The sequence below is a fragment of the Lepidochelys kempii genome, chromosome 8, assembly GCF_965140265.1.
Source record: "Lepidochelys kempii isolate rLepKem1 chromosome 8, rLepKem1.hap2, whole genome shotgun sequence".
In the NCBI taxonomy this organism is placed as follows: domain Eukaryota; kingdom Metazoa; phylum Chordata; order Testudines; family Cheloniidae; genus Lepidochelys; species Lepidochelys kempii.
In genome coordinates, this window is record NC_133263.1 from 41,514,819 (window position 1) to 41,538,435 (window position 23,617).

The 23,617-nt window shown below is 51.0% G+C and overlaps 1 protein-coding gene across 3 annotated transcripts in view; it reads left to right on the forward strand.

The window, feature by feature from the left end:
* The first annotated feature begins 2,300 nt into the window (after nt 1–2,300).
* The window catches only part of LOC140915817 (P-selectin-like), a 45,621-nt gene continuing 24,304 nt past the window's right edge, over nt 2,301–23,617 (forward strand). For all 3 annotated transcript variants that reach the window (XM_073356205.1, XM_073356206.1, XM_073356207.1), the window contains exons 1-8: nt 2,301–2,393; nt 4,568–4,658; nt 11,046–11,435; nt 12,919–13,026; nt 13,319–13,492; nt 20,008–20,193; nt 22,097–22,282; nt 23,148–23,333. In XM_073356205.1, the coding sequence (XP_073212306.1) occupies nt 2,358–2,393; nt 4,568–4,658; nt 11,046–11,435; nt 12,919–13,026; nt 13,319–13,492; nt 20,008–20,193; nt 22,097–22,282; nt 23,148–23,333 (1,357 nt within the window). In that variant the 5' untranslated portion in view covers nt 2,301–2,357. The remainder of the gene's footprint in view (nt 2,394–4,567; nt 4,659–11,045; nt 11,436–12,918; nt 13,027–13,318; nt 13,493–20,007; nt 20,194–22,096; nt 22,283–23,147; nt 23,334–23,617) is intronic.

Sequence of the window (23,617 nt, forward strand, 5' to 3'; positions counted from 1 at the left end):
CCAGGCTCCTGGTCCTTGCACCGGGAATGGGGACATTTGGGATGGGTCTGAGTTTTGTGGGGAGCTCGTTCCACTGTCTGGGGCCAGCCGCTGAGTAAATTCTGTCTCTTGCACAGCTGATGAGCTTTACCCTGATGACAGAGAGAGTCCACTGGGCCAGAGCAGCAGAGCTGTCACCCACGGTCTCATCCCTGGGCTCAGGCCATGGAGCGCCTTGAAGATAAGGGCTGAGTTTCCACCCAGCCTGTCCTACTGGCTGGCACTTGGGGTCCTAGCCATAGATCCTCCCACTCCCTGCCCCATTGCACGTAGAGAGGGAGAATCAGAAGTGCAGCCCCTCTTCTCCACTTGTGCCGGGATCTGCACACTCTAGATGGCTGTGCAGGGGCTGGCCTTCCCCCCCCACCCCGCCCCGCTCCCACATCCCACTGTATAGAGGCCTTGGGACTAGGGACTCACAAAGGTAATTAGATGCTGTGACACTCAGGCCTCTTGGCAAAGGGGCCCTTGTTCTTTGCAAACAACTTTCATCTCAGACCTGACAAACTCACTATACCAATCATGTATTGCAGAGTATTTATCCATAAGGGGTAACATGTAAGGTATCTGCAGAAAGCCCGTAACTTGTCAAGGCTCAGAATCATTGTGAGATGTGGGTAAGGTAATATTTAAGGAATAATGTAACTATATTGACAGTTTGCTTGGCCTCAGAGTAAAAGTTAGTCCCCAAGGGGGTAATGTGCCTTAGTGATGGCTGTCACCTCTCCCTGGTTAGCTGGTGATGTAATGCCAGGCTAAGTTGTCTAGTCTTGCTCCATCCCAAGACTTTCAATGGCAAACCCTCAGAGACAACTGCAAACAATCAAAACCACTTGGAAGTAAAAAAGGAACATTACAACAGTCAAGGGATTGCCCTGCCTGGGAATAGAGACAAAAGACTTTTCAGTATAACATTGAAGGGGAGAGGCCCCCTGAATCCATTCACTGAGGAGACATCTTGCTGAATGGGGGTGTTTCATGAACGTTTGGATCCTGGTTCCTGTGACACTAGCCAATTCTGCAACAGACTGCACTGTTGCGGGGGGGGGGGTATTTTGCCAGCTAGGAAAGAGAACTATTGATAAGTGTGGCCCTAGTTTGCATTTTATGGGTTGGTTTTGTATTGTAACCACTGGTTTCAACTGCTCTCTTGTTTCGAGTGGAATTTCCCTCTTAAATAACCCTTCTCTTGTTTCACGACAAGTGCTGTGTGGTTTACAGGAGCAATGATTTAAGGTGAAACTGGTAACGTGGGATATGTTGTTCCTTTGGGGATAGAGGATCTGGGCTTTCTGGGAGTAGCCAGAATCAGGGGCTGGATATCACAGGGGAATGATTCAAAGGGACTGGGGGGTACCTGTGAGGCAGACAGGGCTGGCCTAACCCATAGGAGAGTGCTTGAGTGGCTGATGGGCTGGTGGGATTAGGGAGCTGACCCCAGCCACCACAGCAAGGCTTCCTCTGGCTAGAGGGTGACTCACAGTCCTGGGTACCCCAAGAATATCACAGGCACCTAAACCCCAGACTTCAGCGCCTAGGTCTGGGGTTTAGGTGCCTAAGTCTCACTTTAAGGCTTCACTGAGATCCACAAAACTCCCACTGGCCCATGTAGGCACCTAAACTCATTTGGCACGTACGTTTTCAGGGAAAAGTTCCCTCCACACCTAAGTTTGTGCCTCAAGGCATGTGCCCTGCTGCCTCCCTCTAGGCACCTGGGTACTTAGCTCCTGCCTAAACCCCAGTGCGATCTGTGAATCGGGAGAAGACAGGCCCCATCTGACTTGCATGCAGGGCCCGATCCAGTATGCATGCTCAAAGGCCACCTACTGGAGCAGGTCCCATCAGAGTCTGGCTGCCAGAGAAGGAGGTGACGGTGTCCACCATATGGCTTCTAGCCCACGGGTTAGCACACTCAGCTGGCCTGTGGGAACCCCAGGTTAATTCCCCCATTTGCTTGCAGTGGAGAAAGGATTTGCACAGGGGTCTCCCACCTCTCAGGAGAGGTTTTCTAACCACTGGACTAAGGGCTATTCTGATGGAGGATCCCTCAGTTTCAGCTGTTGTATTCTGGATCAATACCAAATCATTGGAGCAGGGGGACTGGGCCCTGGATTTCCCACCTCCCAGGTCAGTCCCTACCCACCAGGCTTCACAGTCACTCTCTCTCTGGCCCAATGACTCTTGAAGCTGTGACTCAATGTGGGGGGAGGAATAGGAAAGGGATGAGGTTCTGCACACGTGAAAGGAAGTGCTGCAACACACAGCTAAGCAGAGGGACGGCTTAAGTCGTCTCCGGTCCAAGGATTGAGCGAGAGGGGATGAGAGTGGAGGCTGGCAGGTCGGCACTGGAGATGGTAGGTCTAGCACTTTCTTCTACCTGGGGACATGGTTGGCTTCACCTGTGCAGTGTTTAGGAAAGAGTGAGGCAGGCAGAGGAGCTGCTGCTCACAAGGGAGAGCTACAAGCTGGCTCCTTAGCGACAGCCCTCACCCTCCGCCCCAGACACCTCTGAGTGTGGGTACAGGGGACAGTGCCAGGAACAGAGACCCCAAATGGCCCCCAGAGCAAGACCCTGCATGGGCAACAGGGACGATGCCCTGACAGTGCCTCACAGACCTGTGCAGAAGGAAACTCCAGGTGGTGAGGAGGGTTGAGTTATCTCCTATGCTCAACTTTCCAATATTAATTGAAATGAGACCACCCAGCTTCAACCAGCAGAGCCCCACTGCCCAGCCCTGAGCTGTCAGGGGAGCTCCCCCACCCAGCTGCCCAGCCCTGAGCTGTCGGAGAGTCCCCCCTCGCTGCCCAGCCCTGACATACCCAGAGGAGCGCCCCCTCCAGCTCTGAGTGAGCAGAGGATCCCCAGCCCCCACTGCCCAGCCCTGAGCTGCCAAGGAGAGCCCCCCCCCACACCCCCACCCAGCCCTGTTCTGCCAGGGGAGCCCCCAACACCCAGCCCTGAGTAGCCAGAGAGAGCCCCCCCCAGCCCTGCTGCCCGGCCCTGAGCAGCCATGGGAGCTCCCCCGCCCCAGCTCTGAGCTGCCAGGGGAGCCCCCGCTCCATTGCCCAGCCCTAAGCTGACAAGGAGAGCCCCACCCCCACCCACCCACACTGAGCCCTGAGCTGCCAGGGGAGCCCCCACCATCCAGCACTGAATGGCCAGGGAGAGAACCTCCCCTGCACTGCCCAGCCCTGAGTGGCCAGGGAGAGGCCCCCCACCCCACAGCCCAGTCCTGAGCTGATAAGGAGAGCCCCCATCCCCATTGCTGTGCAACTGGGATTTCACTCAGTCACCTGAGCTGGGCTGCTCTCTCTCCCCCAGTAAATCCATGAATATCCCCTGCGCATCAGCTGGAGATCCCAACCTGGGAAGCAGAGCTAAAGGTTAAAAACCGCATGGGGGGCACTCTTCCCCTGCTTTTCCCTTCCCTTCCTTTCTGCCGTCCCTCTAGAACTCCTACATTAATGACTTCACTGAATGCTAGCCAATGGCTCCCTCTGCCCCCCAATTCCAGCCAGGTGGCTGGTACAGCCGGGCTTTGTGGGCATCACTGGGAAGAGCTGGTGCACAGACGGTGGAATAGCAGCAACCCCAGCATGAGGATTGGTTGGGAAAGTGGTGATGGGCTACCATAGACGGCCTCATTCAAAGGCTCCTTGCCAGCCAAAAGACAACATGGAGCCTCTCAGGCCTGGGAGGCTGCTTGGGGAGCCAGCCAGCCAACCCCGGGAAGCTGAGACCTGGATCAGAGGAGCAGCCAACACAACAACCCTTGCCACACCACCACCCTAACTTAACTGGCTCAGACCACACCCCTCCTTTCCCCCAGATCTCTGGGCAAGGCTGGGCTCAGCCCCTGTTGGTAAGATGCCAGAGGGTACATCTGCACTGTGTTTTAAATACACAGCAGTGCGTTTCACAGCCCAGGTCTACAGACTCAGGTTCGCAGAGCTCACACTATGGCCCTACACACAGCTGTGTAGCCATTCGGGCTGATGCTGGATCCCATCCTCTGAAGCCCAGGGAGAGGAGGGTCATGATGATGCAGCTTGCAGCATTTCAGGTTTAGACCCATGGGTAGTTACCATTTTTTCTAATTCTAATATAACTCTATTACACCTGAATATTGCCCTGATTGACTGAGATGCTCAGCTGTTTATCTAATTTATGGACAAAAACTGCCTCCATCCTCTGAGCTGAACTCATGACACTGACCAACAACATCTCACACTCATAGTCATGTTCTCCAGGACGTACATTAACAACCTGTTGTGGAGATGATGTTGCTGAATCAAATCACTTGCCTAAAATTCCAGCTGTTCCTTCTTCCCCTGTGGAGGCTGGCAGCTCTTGCCCTTTGAGATTTTGCATTTTATCTGCATTGTGAATATGAACTAATCAGAGATTGTATCTGTGTCAGCCAGGTGTGTCCAACAGTATCTGTTTCAGCTCAGTGTGTCAAATATGCCTGGACCTGCCTGCTGTGAAGTACTGAAGGGTTTATGGACATGTTTTTCTGACCCCCAGGGCAGCGCTGTAGGACTCTGCTCCAGTCCAAGGGCTTGGGGATGTGACTGGAATATCGCCCGGCTCCTGTGCTTTGCTGCCATTAGCTGGGGTAAGCCTTCCTGCAGCTCTCTGATGGCCTGCCGCTGACCTTGCCAGGGGAGAATTCACAGACGTATCCCTGGGAAAGCCCTGGGAGGGAAGTGGTATTGTTGTGGCACCAACAGTCACACCTGCTCTGCACAGGGACATTTCACTGGCAGGCACATTGAAACAATTTCATTTGGGCCAGAATTCCCATCCTGAAGTGATTATTTAGGGACCTAAATCCTATTCCTCTTAATCCCTTCTTTTGGCCCCTCCTGTATCCCAGAAACCAGTAGAGTCCCTAGAAATTATCTGAGAAACACAGCCCCCTGAGTCTGAGGGAGCCAGGCACTTCCACCCTAGTTACGTTGGAGAGGCCTTCTCGGCCTCCCAAGGCGGCTCACAGTTCCCCAGCCAGGCAGGTGCCGATGAACTCCTCTGCAGAGGCATGGTCCAGGCCAGCTCTCTCCTCTGACTGCATTTAGAATGTCTGGACCCCATTTCCAGCACCGGCACCAGCAGCAGTGCGAGTGTTGGGGCAGACAGAGTGCAAGGGGTTGGCACCTGTCGTGAATTAGAGGGTCTGGTCCAGGGGGGTAAGCCCTTTAGTGTGCCAGACTTCCAAGGACACGCCACGTGACTATTACTGCAGGCCTGGGCCTTCAGATTCCAGCACCCCTATTTCTCACTGTGGCTATCTGCAGCAAATCCAGCCGAGTTTAGACACCTGAGAGAGCTTGTCCCATTTTAGGGAGCAATGCACCCATCAGATTATTTGGCAGCCTTTTCAAAACTAGGTAGCTTTGATTAATTACCTGGAATGCAGCATCAGTGAGTCCTCAGTCAGCATGAGACAGCCAAGCTTCAGAGTCCATATCAGGAGGAGCAATTGTTTTGCCATGCCCTGATTCTCCAGGGTCCTTCTTCACTCTCTCTGACCCTGTCTGTGTGAGTCCATCTGCTCATCGCAGCAACCTCTACAGACAGCCACTTGCCACCTCATCCATTTGTCTCCACATATAGCCTTTTCACTCTGATTCCCTGCAGAGGTTTGGAGGAAGTTAAGCATTAATGGCCCAATACTTGGCTCTTCCATTATCAATTCAGGGTCTCCAATTCCTGTGTGTAGATTCCAGCCAGTTCTTGCTAAGCTGTCTGGTTCCAAGTGTAACCCTTCTGCCCGTCAGAGTTGGCAGCAACAAGGGCCGGGTTTAATATCTAGGGGTTCCATTCCAATAACACAATGCAAACTGGCTCGAGCCCCCACCCAGTGACCTGGGACAAATATATACCACCCCCGCTGGGCGCCTCCAAGAGGCAATACTTCCCCTCTCGCAAGCACATAGTCTGAGTGTAGCAAAAGTCTTTTAATAACAGAGAGAAACAATGTGGCATTATGTTGGGGAAACACCACCAACAGGATTCATAACACAACCCATGAGCAAAAACAACCCCACCCCAGGCAAATTGGGGCATGCCCTTTTCCCTTTGGTTCTTGAGTCCAGCAACCCCAAATCACCCAAAGTCCCAAAAGTCCAATGCCCCAAAAGTCTCTGTCCCTGGTCAGGGCAGCCCCAGAGTTCGAAAGTTTATCGGCGGAGCTTTACCTCCCAATCTGGGTGGAAATGGGACAGGGGTAAGAGGCACCTTACGTGATCTGAAGCTGACCGCCCCATAGCTCCATAGCGGCGCTCCGCTCCGCCAGCCGCCCCACGAACTCCTTCGCTCAGCTGCACTCCGCTCCGCCAGCCGCCCCACGAACTCCTTCACTCAGCTGCACTCCGCTCCGCCAGCCGCCCCACGAACTCCTTCACTCAGCTCCACGGCCCACAAGCAGCTCCTGCCATCCACACACTGCTCCGCGTCGAACTGCTTCACCAGCCGTCCCGCAAATTGCTCCACAATATATCTTCAGGCTCCCCCACTACTTAACACAACACTCAGTGATTTCAGCTCTTAGGTGAATTCAGCTTATAGTAGGGGAGCCCCAGTGCTGGTGCACTGTCAGCCCAAAGTGAGCTCAGCAGCCTATAACTAGACTTCTAATGAAATCAAAATTAGCTCTGATATTCCACAGTGGAGAGAGGAGGAAGTGCAATCAGCATGTAAGGCCCTCACCAAGGGGCCCATGCCACCAAGTATTAATACTTGTCCCCAGCCTCTCTCCATTCACACAGTTTTGGAACCCATGACCCTTGCCTAGCGAGTGCTACTTAGTTGATGGTGAATCCCTCCATCATAACAAAAGGCCACGTACAGTTCCAAGCACAGTTCCCATAATCAGGGTAATAGCAATTTATTCTTCCTGCCCCAATAACAGAGACACTGGGGATCCCACAGCAGCCAAAGTGACCATTTGGGCAGCTATGGTCTCATTCTAGGCGTGGTGGGTGTGCCTATGCAAATGAGATCGGCCCCTGAAGTTCTTTTCCACAACTTGCCACACCTCACCACCAGATGTCAGGGTGGAGCTCATCCTGACACTGCTTACATCAGGAGAAAAACCCTTTCTGCCCAGTGGGTAACAATACAAAGTGGAGACACGCCGAGGTTTATAACAATTGTACAAAAAGTCCCCACATTTCTCATAGCACCTCTCAGAAAAACTGCTTGACACTGTGACTGTATACAATTGTCTCCTTCCAAGTAGCCCCTCCAGTCATGCCATCTCCGGCTGGCACCCAGAACCCAGTTCAGGCAGCAGCTCCCTGGTGCACAAGATGATTGCTCCACACCTGGCCAGCTTGTGCTTGGAAAGCCCAGCTATCACATCTCCTCCAAGAACAGGTTGCTACTCGCCTCTCCTGTATGGATCCTTCCCTACCTGTTGCAGAGAGAGGAGAGCCCTCCCACTCTCAGCTCTGCTCTCAGGTACACAGGCGCAATCCGCATCAACTGAGTTGCACCTGTGAATTGGAGGCTAGACGTCAGCCCACAGCTCTCCTAGTGGCATTTCCAATGAGGAGATTAGCTGTGAAACATGGCACATGCTGTCGAAACATGGATGTGCTGTGTACATATCCGGGGCCAGTGGCATTAATTTCAATGGAGCAGTGCTGGTTTACACCAGGCACGGAGCTGTCCCAGAGTGGTATCTACAACGCAAGAAACAGGGCAAGGAAGAGAACATTGTTCTTGGGTGAGTTCCTTGGCGCAGGCTGGTCTGTGCTGGGTATCACTTTTGTCTTCTGCCTACTGCCTTGTCATCATTCAGACTGAAAAGTCTTTGATGTCTTTGATGTCTGTTCAGACCTGAGCATAGGGCCTGAGGAACTACTCTGCCTGGACCTCTGCACAAAGCTGACCCCGATCCCAGGCCATTCAGCAGATTTGAAAATGTTCTGTTCACTTTTTAAATAACTGTTCATTCTTGCACTGCCAGGCTTGAGATCAGCACCAGTGCTATCATATCATGAGCAGGGCTAGGGGAAGCTGTGCCCCAGGGGAATCCTGCTGCATTATTTCCAGGGCTGTCAGAGGAAGATCAGAGTGTCACATTGCTGGTTGCTTATCTGAGCCCTTTGTTAGCTCCAAAATAGAAATGGGCACCCACTGCAGAATGGGGGGCCAGGTGTCCTGAGCCCCAGTGCTCCATGGAAATGGGAGTCTTGAGCTCTGGTTCACCCTATTATAGAGAAGAGAGACGGGGAGGAGTTTGATTTTGGGGGGTTGTTTGGGCTTATCTTTACTGTAAAGCATTTGAGGTGCATCCTTCATAACATGGGTGTAATGTTCACCATGCACAACGGGAGTGAAAAGCAGAGTTTGGTGGGTTGGGGAGGCCTCAAACGGCATGAAGATTTTCATCAGATAAAAACCAGATCCCAAACCGAATCCTCAGGACATCTTGTGTCAGCAACACTGTGCTTTAAATCTCCAGGGAGGAGTTCTCTTGTGAGATTTTGAGTCCTTCTTATTCCAACCAGGCCAGAAATACCACAAGAACAGCGCTGAGTACCATGATGCTTTGGCACTTCCACTTTCAGGCCCATCACTAGCAGATATGCAGAGGGCCTCAAGCACCACATGAAAAGTAATAGGAGGGGACAGCTTGCCAAGCTTCCTGAACTCCCAAAGGGCTCTGGCTTTGGCTCTTGTGCAAATAAACCAATCCATCATGTCAGCACTCCCATGGATTCTTATAAAACTTTAATCACAAGTCTGGCTCTTTTTGGCTCATCTAAATGGATGCCAAAGTGCTGGTGGTTTCTGGGAAATCTTTATGCCGCATGAGGCAATGTTAAAAGTGGAGCTAGTTGGGAAGTTTCCATCAAAATGTTTTGTTAAAGGAAAATGCAGATTCAGCAAAATCAAAATTTTCTACAGGAAATTTTTTTGATTTTCCATTGGGGAAATTTTTTTGATTTTCCATTGGGGAAAATCTAAATCAAATCTTTTTGTTTCAGGTCAATTCAACCCATATCAAAATATTTCAGTTTGTTGAACTGAACTGTAACATTTCTTTTCAAAAAAAGAAAAGGAGTACTTGTGGCACCTTAGAGACTAACAAATTTATTTGAGCATAAGCTTTCGTGAGCTACAGCTCATATGCAAGTCAGTTTGCTATTAACCTGCATCTATCTTTGGTGACACGCTGTCTCATGGGAGTTGTAGTTTGGGTGTTTCATGTGCCCATTTTATCCAAAAGTCCAGGCTCCTTGGCCAGACTATATCCCCCATGATCCACTGTTGTCTTCCCTCTGATGGGACACATGGCTGCAGTTGTATCCTGGGAGATACAGACTAGCCAGGGATCATGAGCCAGAACTGCAGAGAAGAGAGGCTGTCTCTCCTAGGCTCTCAATGACCATCCTCTGAGCTCAAGCAGCGCGGAGCAGGAAGCTGCCTTATTTGAAGGCAGAGAGGCAAGAGCCAGACCTGCAGTGAGTGGGGATGGCAGGGTGTGTAGATTGGGAAAAGGAGTCCAGGGGGAAGACTGGGATTGGAGGTTTGCATCAGAGAGAAAAAAACTGGGATTGGGAATCGAGAAGAGGAGAGACTGGAACTGGCTGGGCAAGGAGACTGGGACTGGGATCCAGGGGAGACTGGGATTGCCTCTTCCCCAGAGCAAGTCACTTAAACCAAACATTTCCCAGGTGGCCACTGAATGTGTGTTCCTCACTTTCTTGGTGCTCAAATTGAGACCCTATGGTCTGATTTGCAGAAGTGCTGAGTACTCACTGCTGTAACTGAAGTCAATGGGAACAGTGGTCTGAACATAGAAAGTGCTTTATAATGCTAAATACTCCAGAAAATCAGGTCCTAGGGGTCTCAAATGTAGAGCCCAGCGTGGATACACAATTTATATCTGCAGATGTGAATATCTGTCCGTTTAAAGCGAATAGCCACAGATTTGCAGGACTCTAGTCACAACAAGTGAGACCAGCAGGGCCATAGCCAATGACTGGGCAAGGAACCGCAGCAACGAAAGAAGCAGCATGTTGGACTGCCACTCACAGGAGCCAGCACCCGGCCCTGGCAGCTCCTCCGGCATGGCTGTACCTCCTCCAGCACCCCCCCCCCCACTGGGGCAGGCACTAGACTCACTGGCAGCTGTCTCTGGTCACACTAGTGTGTGCAAGCAGCATCTCCTGACCCAGAACATGTGAGCCTGTCTCACTCGTCGTCACTAGAGCCCTGCAAGTCTGCGGATACCTGCTTTATATCCATGGATATCTGTATCTGTGAATATAAATTGTGTATCTGCACAGGGCTCTACTCAAATGGGACACCCAAAATTACTTTCTGCCTTGATCTCTCTGGTCCAGCTCCTCAAAGATATTTAGGCACCTAACTTGCCATAAAATCAATGGCAGTTAGGTGCGTAAATTCCTTTGAGAACCAGTGCCTATATGCCTTTGTTCCCATCTGTGAAATGGGAATAATACCACACTCTCATCTCCCAGGACTGTTGTGAGTATAAACTCATTGATGTTTGTGAAGCACTCAGATACTGCAATGATGAGCGCTATAGAAAAGCCTTTGGGGAAATGAATAATTCTGTCTTCAGAGCAGGGTTTGTACAGTAAATAAGGCTGGGGCGACGGGGCAGCCACACATTGACCAGCGAGGAGAAAACAAACTATGGAATAGCTGCTCATTCAGTGAGCACCATCCATCCTCTGCACGGAGTGAGGCAGAGGACCTATGGAAAAATAGTATGTTATCATGCCATTAAAGACTATACCATCATGTATACGCACAAGGGGGCTGAACTCAGTTACATGGGCAACCTTAACTGTGGCATTTCCTAACATTTGAGCGCTTGACTTTGCAACCTAAATAATGTTCTTTTAATGGAGTTCTTTTGTGTGTGATATAAGATATAGTCTGGTGTCACCCGTAGATAATCAACCCATAGCTCTGTCACTGACTGTAACACAAGTTTGCCTGTTTTTACCCTTTCCAACAGTGCTCATGACTCAGATGGAGGTGGGAGCCTGGACCTACCATTATGGTGACAAATCTGATTACTCATGGGAGGTGGCCAGAAACTTTTGCAGGTCATTCTACACTGACCTCGTAGCAATCCAGAACCAGAGGGAAATTGCTTATCTCAACAGTGTCTTACCTCACCATAGCACATACTACTGGATTGGGATACGAAAGATAAACAAGGTCTGGACCTGGGTTGGTACCAGCAAGGCCTTGACGAAGGAAGCTGAGAACTGGGCGAGCAGGGAACCCAACAATAAAGGGAGGAACCAAGACTGTGTGGAGATGTACATAAAGCGGAAAGAGGATGCTGGAAAATGGAACGATGAGCGCTGCCAAAAGAAAAAGAGGGCGCTGTGTTACCAAGGTAATCACCCCACCGCTGTCATTCTCGGTGTAAGTGTGTGTGTCTGTCTAACATGTGTAGGACTGGGGAGAGTTGCTGGATTAACAGCTCTGGAGAATTACGTCCTTAATTGTTCACAGAAGGGTGTCAATGGGCTGGCCACCTCCCATGCCCTCTCGTGGTCTGAGCTTGCTCAGCAAGCCACTCTTGTCTTGCTTGGCTGGAGTCTTTCCTTACTTCTTGGAGTCTGTTCTCCCTGGCTCTCAGCCTTCTTCAGCCCTTTGGCTCAGGCTTCCTTCCAAGCCCAAACCCTGCCCCCAGTGAAGGGTTTCCTACAGAAGCCTCCTGGCTTGTCTCTCCCTGAGCATCCCCCTTCTCTGAAGGTTCCTGCCACTTGTCCAGGGACATCAGCTGACCCCCGCTCAGCTGTGCCTACCTAGTAACTAGGGTTGGCTGGCCCCAGGCCTCTAGCCCTTAAAAGGCCAGACACACTGTTACAAAGAGGCACTGTCTGGGCAGAGGAACTTAACCCACCCACCCAGCTAGAGTGCCTCAACCCTGATCTGCAGGGTCAGTCGATCTCCATAGCCCACTGAGTTCTGACTTCTCTATGGAGACAGCTACCAAGGGCCTGGTTAATGCTAGCTGGTGTTAGGCATTAGTGATATTGTCCCATGGCCAGCAGCACAGGCCTGCACCCACTTTGCATGTTAGCTGCTGTGAGCAACACCTGTGCCTGGGAGCACTCACTGCTGTGGTGCTCTCTGTGTCTCGCTGGTTCCTTTGGTTAGGAAGTTAAAGTCCTGCCTTCCAAGTTCTCCCCCACAAATGGTCCACACAGACGGGAGCCGAACCTGTGCTCTGAATGAGTCTTGCTTTGATCCCTACATTCTTCTCATCACAAAGTCCCATTGTAAATTGACATGCCAGACACTTAGCCCCATAAGCACCTCTTCTGAGCTTTTGGGAGATGCAGTGCAGCCTCCTTGCCAAAGAGTTACTACCCTCTTCAGAGTGCAATCAGTGTGGGGGGAGGCAGGGAGGTTAAAGCACTGCCTGATAGCTAAACATGGCATATGCTGGCCTCTGATCAATGCATGAGTGTTTCCCCTGCAGGACCAGCATGCAACACTCCATCTCAATCCAGAGGGCAGCCTACCCATCCAGGTCAGCGCTGTCCACAGGCAGCACCTCTAGGTCCAAAAGCAGTGTGACAATCTGTGCAAAGCAGCCACTGCCTCCAAGCTTCTGGCAAGGTGCCAATGCCACCTGGCTGGGCAAAGCTTGGGTGTCCTGGATGTTATCTAGGCCCCATGTGCTCTTGCAGGTCCTGAGCCAAGGCCTTTGAAGACAGGGGTTTTTTTCCATGGCTTTAACAGGCTCTGAAAGAATCCCGCAATGAAGAAATGCAGCAGGGATGGAGTGCAGGATCCAGGCAGTGGGGTGGGTTATTTGTCTCTAAGGAGTTGTTAGGGTAGATTCTAACCCAGCTGTATCTCTGCAGCGTCTTGCCAGAGTTCCTCCTGCAGCCAGCGTGGTGATTGCATAGAGACCATCGGGAACTATACCTGTGATTGCTACCCTGGTTTCTACGGGCCTGAGTGTGAACACGGTGAGGACAGTCGAACAGGGACATTAGGGGAGGGAGCCCTGCTGCAGGGACTGCTACTGTCACTGCATTTACTTTCTGGAGGGTCTCCCCAGAGACGTCCTCTGGGATGATGGCCTGGACACCCATCAGTGCTGCTCCTAGATTCACCAAAGAGGGGAGCTAGCCCAGCCAGAGGAAAGGCCTTTGCTATTGCTCCAGAGTGGGGTGGGGTTGTAGCCTCCCAAGGGCCTGACTGCTTGAAATCCCACCCCCCCTGCCTCCCAGTTGCTCATGCTGCTGTATGTCCTTTTAGTTGTGAGGTGCAAAAACCTTGACCCTGGGCCTGACTGCAGTCATCCCCTGGGGGAATATAGCTACAACTCCACATGCAAGTTCCAGTGCCAGGAGGGGTTTGAACTGCAAGGGCTGGACATGCTGCAGTGCTTGGAGTCGGGGAACTGGACAGCAGAGGCTCCGGAGTGTGCAGGTGGGTGCCAGCAGCTGCTCCTGCCTCCTCCCCACTGATTGTACAAGGGGTTCTCAGAGCCTATGTGGGGAGCAACCCAGATCCACTGATGCTGATTGGAAGTTGGGCACCTCGCCCCTTTGAACAGCCCCAGCCTTAGCATTTAATACCTTTGGCTTCTCATGCGGTGTTTGCAACCAGTGGTTGGCCTGGAGCCCTCACTAATCTTTCTGTCTCTCTGGGGTTTATATCACACTCATCTCCATGTTATCTGTGCCTTTACCAGCTCTACATGTACAAGTATCATCTCTGGCTGGTTTCCCCATCTTTCCATGGTGGTTTGTTTTTAACTGTAAAATGTAGTCGAGCTCCAGCTGAATGTAACTGATTTGATGTATTCAGCTTGGGAAGCTCAACAACAATCACAGGGACCACCCGAGTTTGCAGGCTGGATGAGGGTTGTCTACCGCCACACCTGTCAAACTTCAACAGTGTGTCCAAAGAGTCCCATACAGATATTGTAGGGCAGGGTGCATGGACTGGCCATTGGAGGGGGATCTCATACTCGAGTGATGTGGAGGAGAAATCCACTCTTTGTTGCATTATACCATGTTAGGGATACTCAACATGCATGAAGTCACAGGGCTTAGAGATGGGGGGAGACCAGCCAGCCCATCACGCTCACCCCCTGGCTGGAGGCATTGCAGCGGGAGTGAAGGAGTGACACAGGCTTCCATTAGTGGTGTCACCTGTGCTGTGTTTAGAGGCAAAATCCTTCTCTGCTTGCACTTGATATTCCCCTGTATCTGCTCAGATCAATTCTGGGCAGGGGCAGCAGGTCTGTATAATTTTTGGTGGTGCCCAGAGCAGGTCCAAGTCCCTCACCCCCACACCTGCCTTGTAAGCTGATATATATTTTTTAAAATAATGTAAAAATGCGAGGGCTCTTGGGTGGCGCTGGGGATGAGGGGTGTGGGGTGTGGGGTGTGGGAGGGGCTCAGGCAGAGGGTTGGGGTGCAGGGGTGAGGGCTGTGGGGTGGGGCCGGGAATGAGGGGTTCATGAGGCAGGAGGGGGCTCAAGTCTAGGACAGAAGGTTAGGGTGCAGGGGGATGAGGGCTCTGGCTGGGGCTGGGGATGACAGGTTTGAGGTGTGGGAGGGGCTCAGGGCTAGGGCAGAGGGTTGGGGTGCAGGGGGGGTGAGGGCTCTGGCTGGGAGTGCGGGCTCTGGGGTGGGGCGGGGCTGGGGAGTTTGGGGTGCAGGCAGGCTGCCCTGGGGCTGGGGCCAGAGAGGAGGACTCCCCCCCAGCCCTCTCCCTGCCAGCAGCAGTGAGCTCCAGGGCAGGGGCCCCCTGGCAGCACACTTACCTTGCACCACTGTCACTGCACGTGCTCCTAGGGCCCCTCTCAGGTCCAGGAAGCCCCCTTGGCTCCCCTGTGGTGCGTGCCAGAGGGGGGCTGCCATCACATGTGTACCTCCTCCCCTTCTGCCCTTCACTGTAGCCTCACTGGGGGTGGGGGATGGGACTGCCCCTTGCCCAGCATGGGGCAGGAGTGGTGACTGCGGATGTGGGGGTCCCCTAAGCTGGTGGAGAGGCCTCCCAGAAAAGGGAAGGGTCCGAGGCAGAAGGGCAGGGTCGGGGTCAGTCTGCCCTGGCACTAGTGGATGGGGGCACTAGGACCCTGCAGCAGCAGTTGATGCCAGGAGCCAGCAGAGCAGAGCACAGCATGGAGCTGCAGGGGGCAGCCACTGGCTTGGCAGGGATATTCTGGGGCCCGGGGGAGGTGCACGGGGCCAGCAAGTGTGGACCAGGGGACACTCAGGGGAGGCGCACAGTGGCGGCAGGCGGGGCTCAGGGAGAGACCCAGCCCCAAACATTGGTGGATCCAGGCCCCCAGGCCCTGAATATCACTGGAGCCAGGGCACCATGGGCCCATATGACTGGCCGCCCCTGGTTCTGGGAGGGCATTCTACACAAAGGGGTGATTCAGAAGAAAGCATGAAGATGCTTGTGGGAGCCAGCTAACCAGAGGCAGAGGCTGGCAGCGTGGGTAGAGCAGAGGGCCTGAGGGTGGAAACATGATAAAAACCAAGATCAGATAAGTAGGGAGAGGCAGAGTTGGGCAGGAACAGATATGTTTGGGGTGTAACCAGCTAACCCTCCCTCACATCCTCAGCTAGCCCTGTGCATAGCAGCCTGAGCATGGTAAACAACAGTCCCTTACAACTGGGGCTAGCAAAAATTGTTTTGCAGGGCTACTCAAATGCTAAGGCTGGCTTTGAAGTGCAGCTGTCAAAGAAATACTAGCAGATGCCACACATAGCCAGTCTGACTTAGAGGACTAGGAACTGATCGAGGAGTGACTACAGACCTCAGCCTTGACAAGCTTAATTCTAGTAGTGAATGGTCTGCAGCAGATATCCCCACACACTGGAGCTGCACTGTGCATTTCCTAGACCCTGCCCATGACTGTGGCCTCTGCAGCATGTTCTAACTGCTTGAAACCTCCCCTGCTCTAGAGTGAGTCCAGCAAGAGTCATGGGCTTTGTGAAGGTATCAGTAAGAACAGGAGCGGTCCAAAGCCTTAAGCCAAAGAGTCTGATGGATGATTTGCAACCAGAAAGGCCCCTCTGAACCCCTGTGTTTCCTGGGTTTCTGCTGCTGCAGACATTCACAATAGTCATAGTGTTTGGATTTAAAAGTACAAGCCATCATTGATGGGGCAGCCAGCTTTTCCAGGGGAGAAAGCAGCACCCTTGAGCTGGTAGGAGGGTTCCTACTGGCAGGCGGGGAGCCTAGTGGGACATGGGCAGGTAATGGAGGATTTGGCAACTGTGAGGTTATGGATGTGTATCTTATCCCACCCACCTCATTCGTGGAACTGAATGAGCTGCCCCTGCTGGCTACCTGGAACGCTACAATAGTTTGTCATGTTCCTTGGTGCTGTCATTAAGTAGCCCTTTCTATGCACTTTGTTTCTTTAATGTGACAGTAGAGTAATTCCTACCTCTGAAAGACTGGCAGGGTAACAGACAGACTATTGCTAGGTCCAGAACATTTCATCAGACCAAAACAAGTCATGCTAGGAAAGGAGCAGGTCTCTGACACAGGAGTGGGATGTCTATAAACAGAGCCCTAATAGGAAAGAGTAAATAATTCTATTGACTAAATAATCACATTTGATAAGACACATTTTGGCCCCGATCATGAAGAGCTCTCAACTGTGGGCAATTGGAATAAGTGAGCCCTGAATGTGTCTTGTTCAACCTGATCATTTAAATGATAATAAACACCTACTTCTGGTCTTCCCATCAGTAGCTCTCAAAGCTCTTTACAAAGCAGGTCAGTATCAATATCCCCATTCTACAGATGGGGGAAACAGAAAGAGAGTGGAAATGGCTCACCTAAGGTCACCTTCTGGGCCAGCAGCAGAACCCAGGTCTCTCCTGCAGAAGTAGGCCACACTGTCCCTTTTCTAAGGGGGCTCTTGAATATTTTATAGCTACATCTGTCCACAGCTGAATTCTTCTTTTTCTCTAGCTTGGCTTAAATGTTATATTTTGCATGGATTAAATTTATTCATTAATTGCACCCCTTGAAGTTTCTAACGATGCAGTTCCTTTAGGTGTTGCAGTTCAGTACTTTTACTCCAAGAATGCAATAAAAGATCATATCAAATGATTGCAAGTTACAGGGTGCATTGTGTAAGGTGCACAGTGACTGATACCTGGGCTCAGCGGCAGGACACTATGCATTACTTTCTGCAGGATTGGATGGCGGGTAGTCAGCATGGCAAGGGCACTGCAGGAACACATCTTTCACCCTGCATCTTACATTGAAATTATGTTCATGGACTCCATATACAGAGCAATACATGGTACTAAAAGATGCTCTGAGTGTCTAGCTAAGACTGTGATATTATTATTGTTTTATAAGAGAAGCAGTATGTGATCACATAACTGAAAACTGTACCGCAATATACAATCAAAAAGGAGCCGACTTGTCTAAGTTGTGCTTGCAGGTGTAACATCAGCATTTCTTGACTTCTGAGCACCTGGTGGTGCAAATTCAGTGTCCCGATAGCATCATTTTGGGGATGGAATTTCCCAAGTTGTTGTTTTAAAGAACAAAGTAATTGCACAGTCTGGAACTCTTTGGCTGGTACCTACAGGAAGCCCTGCACTGAGCACCATTCATGCTCAGTGAGACGACACCTCCTGAGGAGTCTTGCATTGCCGAATGAGCACTCAACTCGATGAGACAAGAACCTGCCTTGCTGAGTGTGCCCTATGATGAAGTGGGGATTTTCCCTTGTTATGTTGTATGTGAGCCTATGTGAGTCTTACTGTTGAGCCTATGTGAGTTTTACTGTTTTGCATGAATACGGTGTGTGCCTCAGTTTCCCTGTGTGCTGCACCAATACCTCGGTGGTGGGAATAGGAGTGTGTGACTTTGGCTGAGATCCTCTGGGGCAGTTGAGGCTCCTCCAGCTGTCTGCACGTATGCTATGTCCGGTCCCCTTTGTAACCTTAGACCCAGGAGGGGGATGCGACCAGGTGATGACCAGGTGACTCTTTGCCTTGGAAGCGAGACAAAGACGGGGAAGAGACGCAAAGGGGGTGTCTGAGGTCAGGTCACTGGAAGCTGGCAGTCTGCTTGGGGGGATTGGAAGAAGGGGAATCCAGGGCATCTGGCCTAGGACTCCCCAAGTTGGACTTGGCTGAAAGTCACTGTTTTCTGTCCTAACAAGTTCTGTTCCATGCTGTGTTCCTGTCAATTAATAAACCTTCTGTTTTAATGGGTGACTGAAAGTGGACTTGGGGTGCAGGGCCCTTTGGCTTCCCCAGGAGCCTTGCCAAGGTGAACTCGCTGCAGGAAGCATGCGGTAAGGAAGGGGATGCTGAATGTTCCGAGGTCAGACCCAGGAAGGTCAAAGCTGTGTAAGCTTCTTGCCCTGGTGACAGTATGTCAGAGAGAGGAGGCATGCTCCCCCAGACTTCTGACCGGCCTCATATGGAGTAGTTCCAGAGCATGGCTCAGTGACTCTGTGACATGCCCCGATCCCTGTTAGAGCTCCTCATTCAACATGGCACTGAATTTTTGTTTTATACTGGGAAAAATGTATTTCTTCACATGTCTCATAATCAAAACTTAGTTTTGGCTTAATCTTTCCCAAAAATTTCACCTTTGCACAGATAAGCAATAACCCAATAAGCAAAAATGTTGGAAAAGTTGAGCAACTGAAAAACCAGGGGTTAGAATGGAAACATTTAGGCATCGTTAATTGTAGGTATCCCTGTTATGACTATTATCAGTTTGCCTCCCAGTCAGACCTAAAGGCTCCAGTTGGGACTCTGTCACGTTGGACACTTGTAGAATAGAAGATGGCCCCTCCCCTGAAAAGCTGACAGTCAGAAAGACACAGTGATACAGGCAAACTAGAAATAAGCACATGTCAAAAGAGCAGAGGGGGTGAGGAGTAGGAACTTCCTGTGCATGAAGCAGTGAGTGACTACAGCTGAGTGACTGAGTGCAGCTCCCAGCAGTGTTGGGGCTGTGAGGCCGTTGCCCTGGGTGTGGGTGACATCATTGTCCATGCGGCTGCTGATGCATCAGGATTAGCTCAGGGTTCATGGCAACTGTGACAAGCATGGGGCTAACCCAGAATGCTTCAGGCTCCACGCATAGAACTGGGTGCAAGCTCCTGGGGTGGGATTGAAAGAATGAAGGCAGTGAGTTTATCCCTGTGACCCCCGTTGCCAATGCTTGGAAGCCAGGAGCCAGCACTTATCCAATCAGAGGGAACGGTTGGTTACCATGGTCCAAGTGGGTGGCAATGGAAGCCAGGCCTGCAAAGGGGTTGCTGGCAGGCCACTCTACTGGTAATTTAGGGAAACATTATTATAACTGCTCCCCACTATCGTGGCTTTACCTGGTGGTTGCCCTCACAGGTAACTGAGCCTCTCCGATTGTCTGTGACAGGTGACTTTGGGGAGGAGGGCTGGAGCGCTGGATTCTTGCAATTCCAGAGGGTTACACAGCTCTGCAAAAGCAACTCAATCCTGATCCACATCCTGCCTCACTCCCTGCTATTCTGCTCTTGGGTATCTCCCAATTCCAGCTCTGCTAACACATCTCAGTCCAACTTGTGCATCATCTCCCACTAGTCAAGCTGTGTGGCCATACAGTGTTCTGTAGCAACTACTGGTATTCAAGGCTCAGGCCTTGACATAGAATCACAGAATTTACATCAACCACTGGTATTCCTGTCCTCCCCTCCAACCCCCCGAACTGTGCCAATACAGCTCCCACAAAACAAACAGCTCTCATGAAGTTGGCTCAATTACGGTCCCTCTTTTGCCCCCCACCATGACACCATCCCTGAACCTGGCTCTTCCACTTCCATGGGGGTGGGGGGAGGAAAGAGAAGGGGCTGCTGCGAGGGCTGAGAACTGGGTGCAGAGGACCCCACCAAGAGCGAGAGGGGGTGCTTACATTGATTGTCCTTACTTTGCTTGTATTCTGACTGTCTGCAGCTGTCAAGTGCCCAGCGCTGGCCACGCCAGGCAGGGGCGGATTAAACTGCACTCACTGGCATGGAGACTTCACATATAACTCCACCTGTGCCTTCTCCTGTGAGACGGGGTTTGTGCGGAATGGATCTGAGACGCTGGAGTGCACGGCCCTGGGACAATGGACAGGGCTTCCCCCGCTCTGTGAAGGTAGAGACACACTGTTAACTGTGGGGTGTCCAGAGAATACACGGTGGAGCTGCTGTGATACAAGATGTCCTTTCCATCTTGTATCACAGGAGCCCAGATCTCTGCCCATTCTGGGGAGGAGAGCTATTGTGTATGATGGCTTGGGAGCCAGGGGACTAGATCCTTTGATATGGGGCACACATGCAATGCAACGCTGTACAGAGAGAAAGTTATGTAACAGGGAAAAAATGGACCTTGGTCGCCATTGCCCTGCCCCTTGGGCAGCCATTTACACCTGTGCCAAGTGGATGCCCCACAACCCCTGGCACTACTGTCCCATGGCTCCTCTTCCTGTCATCTTCCCCCAAACACAACCAGACACCTGCCTCCTGGCACCCACCAACCTGGCTATTCAGTAACTATCAGTCCCTGCCGCTGGCACCCCCCATCCAGACAACTTGCCCCTCTAGCACTACGCCCCCGGCATCTAGCCATTCAACTCATGATGACACCTCATCCCCCTGGGGCATTAACACTCCAGCAACCTCATTCCAAACAGCATTGTTCCACCCAGTGACAAGAGACGCCACCCCCAGGATCTGAAACCCGCAGCAATGCATCACTTAACACATAGCAATGTAGGGCTGGAAGGGACCTCAAAAGGTCTTCAAGTCCAGCCCCCTACACTGAGCCAGGACCTAGTAAACCTAGACCACCCCAACAGGTGTTTGTCCAACCTATTCTTTAAAACCTCCAGTGACGGGGATTCCACAAACTCCCTTGGTAACCTGTTTCAGAGTTTAACTATCCTTATTGTTAGAAATTTTTTCCTAATATCTGACCTAAATTGCTATTGCTGCAGATTAAGCCCATTACTTCTTTTCCTATCTTCAGTGGACATGGAGAACAATTGATCACCGTCTTCTTTATAACAACCCTTAAACACACTTGAAGACCATTATCAGATATCCCCTCTTCTTTTCTCAAGACTAAATATGCACGGGTTTTTTTTAATCCTTTCTCAGAGGCCAGATTTTCTAAACATTTGATCATTTTTATTGCTTTTCTCTGGACTCTCTCCAGCTTGTCCACATCTTTCTTAAAGTGTGGCACCCAGAACTGGACACAGTACTCCTGCTGAGGCCCCACCAGTGCAGAGTAGAGCGGGACAATTACCTCCCATGTCTTACATAAAACACACCTGTTAGTACACCCCAGAATGATATTAGCCTTTTTTGCAACTGTATCACATTGTTGGTTCATATTCAATTTGTAATCCACTAAAACCCACTATTCCGCAGTGCTACCACCTGGCCAGTTATTCCCCATTTTGTAGTTATGCATTTCAGTTTTCTTTCCTAAGTGAAGTACTTTGCTCTTGTCTTTATTGAATTTCATCTTGTTGATTTCAGACCAGTTCTCCAATTTGACAAGGTAGTTTTGAATGCTCATTCTGTCCTCCAAAGTGCTTACACCCCCTCCCAGCTTGGTGTCATCTGCAAATTTTATAAGCATCGTCTCCACGCTATTCTCTGTCATTAATGAAAATACTGAATAGTACTGGACCCAGGACTGACCCCTGCGACACTCCACTAGATACGCCCTCCCAGTTTGACACAAATCATTGTAACTATGCTCTGAGGATGGTTTTTCAAGAAGTTGTGCACCCACCTTCTAGAAATTCAATCTAGACTACATTTCCCTGGTTTGCTTATGGGAACGTCATGTGGAGCATGATGCCTCTGGCATCACATCCCCCAGCACCCTCTGCCCCCAATACCTAACCTCATGTACCCATGCTCCCATGGCACTTCACACATACACCCATTAGCTAATTCTCCTGGCACTTCACCCCACAGCAACAAAGGACCACCCCCTGCCACCTCCAGATTTTTTCTTATACAGTTCTGCTCTGCTATTCCAGCCATCAAGTGCCCCGTGCTGGATTCCCTGAGCAGAGGCCAATTAAACTGCTCTCACTGGCATGGAGACTTCATGTATAACTCCACCTGCGCCTTCTCCTGCGAGACGGGGTTTGTGCGGATTGGATTGGAGACACTGGAGTGTACGGCCTTGGGACAATGGACAGGGAGTCCCCCACTCTGTGAAGGTACAGTACAGGCTACATACTGCAGGACTGGCTTGGGAAGCTGCTTCTGCTCACATGGTAGGAAGCACTACGGCCTTCGAATGTCTGAACTTACAGAACTGAAAAACAAATCAAGGAAATGTTAAACCCAGTTTTTAGAGCCTCTCTGAACACTGACAGGAAACTATGTAGCTGCTGTGATAATGTAATCTAAGGCCAGGATTTCCAGTGCTGTGGGCTGTTCAGACCTCGTGGAGCAATCAGTACAGACTAATGGAGGTCTTCAACATACCTCTACCAACCCATCTCTAGCAAGTACAGTAGCAACGTTAATATCTCATCAGCCATAGTAGCTACTGAGACAAGACCCTACAAGAATAGGAAACAGTGTCTTGCCTACTAGGTCGGGAACTGAGACTGCACACCATTTTAGCCTAAAGGCCAAAAGCAAATTTGCTTTAGTGTCTCAATGAGTCAAAAAGGGGGATATTTGTCGTGGCTAACTGCCATTTGGGATAATAAATTCATTAGGAGTTAATTAGTTTGGTGGAGACGCCTTTTGTTTGCTGATTTTAACATGTAACCTCAGTAAATAAACCTGAGTCATGTTATTGTAACCCAAGGATGTGAAATGGGATTACATGTTATATTGGATTCTTCTGGAATTATTTCCTTACTGTCCTAATCATTTAAACTGATCAATTTATTCCTGGGTATAATGTCCATTAATATTCCAACTGTCAAGTGCCCAGTGCTGGCTGTGAGTGGGTGGGGGGGAAGGAGCTGCTGTGAGGGCTGAGAGCTGGGTGCAGAGGGCCCCACCAAGAGCAAGAGGGGGTCCTTACACTGACTGTCCTTACTTTGCTTGTATTCTGACTGTCTGCAGCTGTCAAGTGCCCAGTACTGGCCACCCCGAGCAGGGGCCAATTAAACTGCACTCATTGGCATGGAGACTTCACATATAACTCCACCTGTGCCTTTTCCTGTGAGACGGGGTTTGTGCGGAATGGATCTGAGATGCTGGAGTGCACGGCCCTGGGACAATGGACAGGGCATCCCCCGCGCTGTGAAGGTAGAGGAACAGCGTTAACTGTGGGGTGTGTGGAATGTACATTGCTGAGCTGGTGTGATCCCAGGTGACTTTCCATAGGAGCCCATTTCTTTGCCAGGTCTAGGGAATACAGCTATTGTATGTGGAGGTTTGGGAGCCAGGACTGGACTTTTTGATCTGGGGCAGCTGTGCAATATAAAGCTTCATTGAGAGAAAGTTGTGTAAAAGAGAGACAATGGGCCTGATTTGCTACTGTCCTGCTCCTTGAGCAGCCTTTTACACCAGTGCCAAGTGAATGCCCCCCC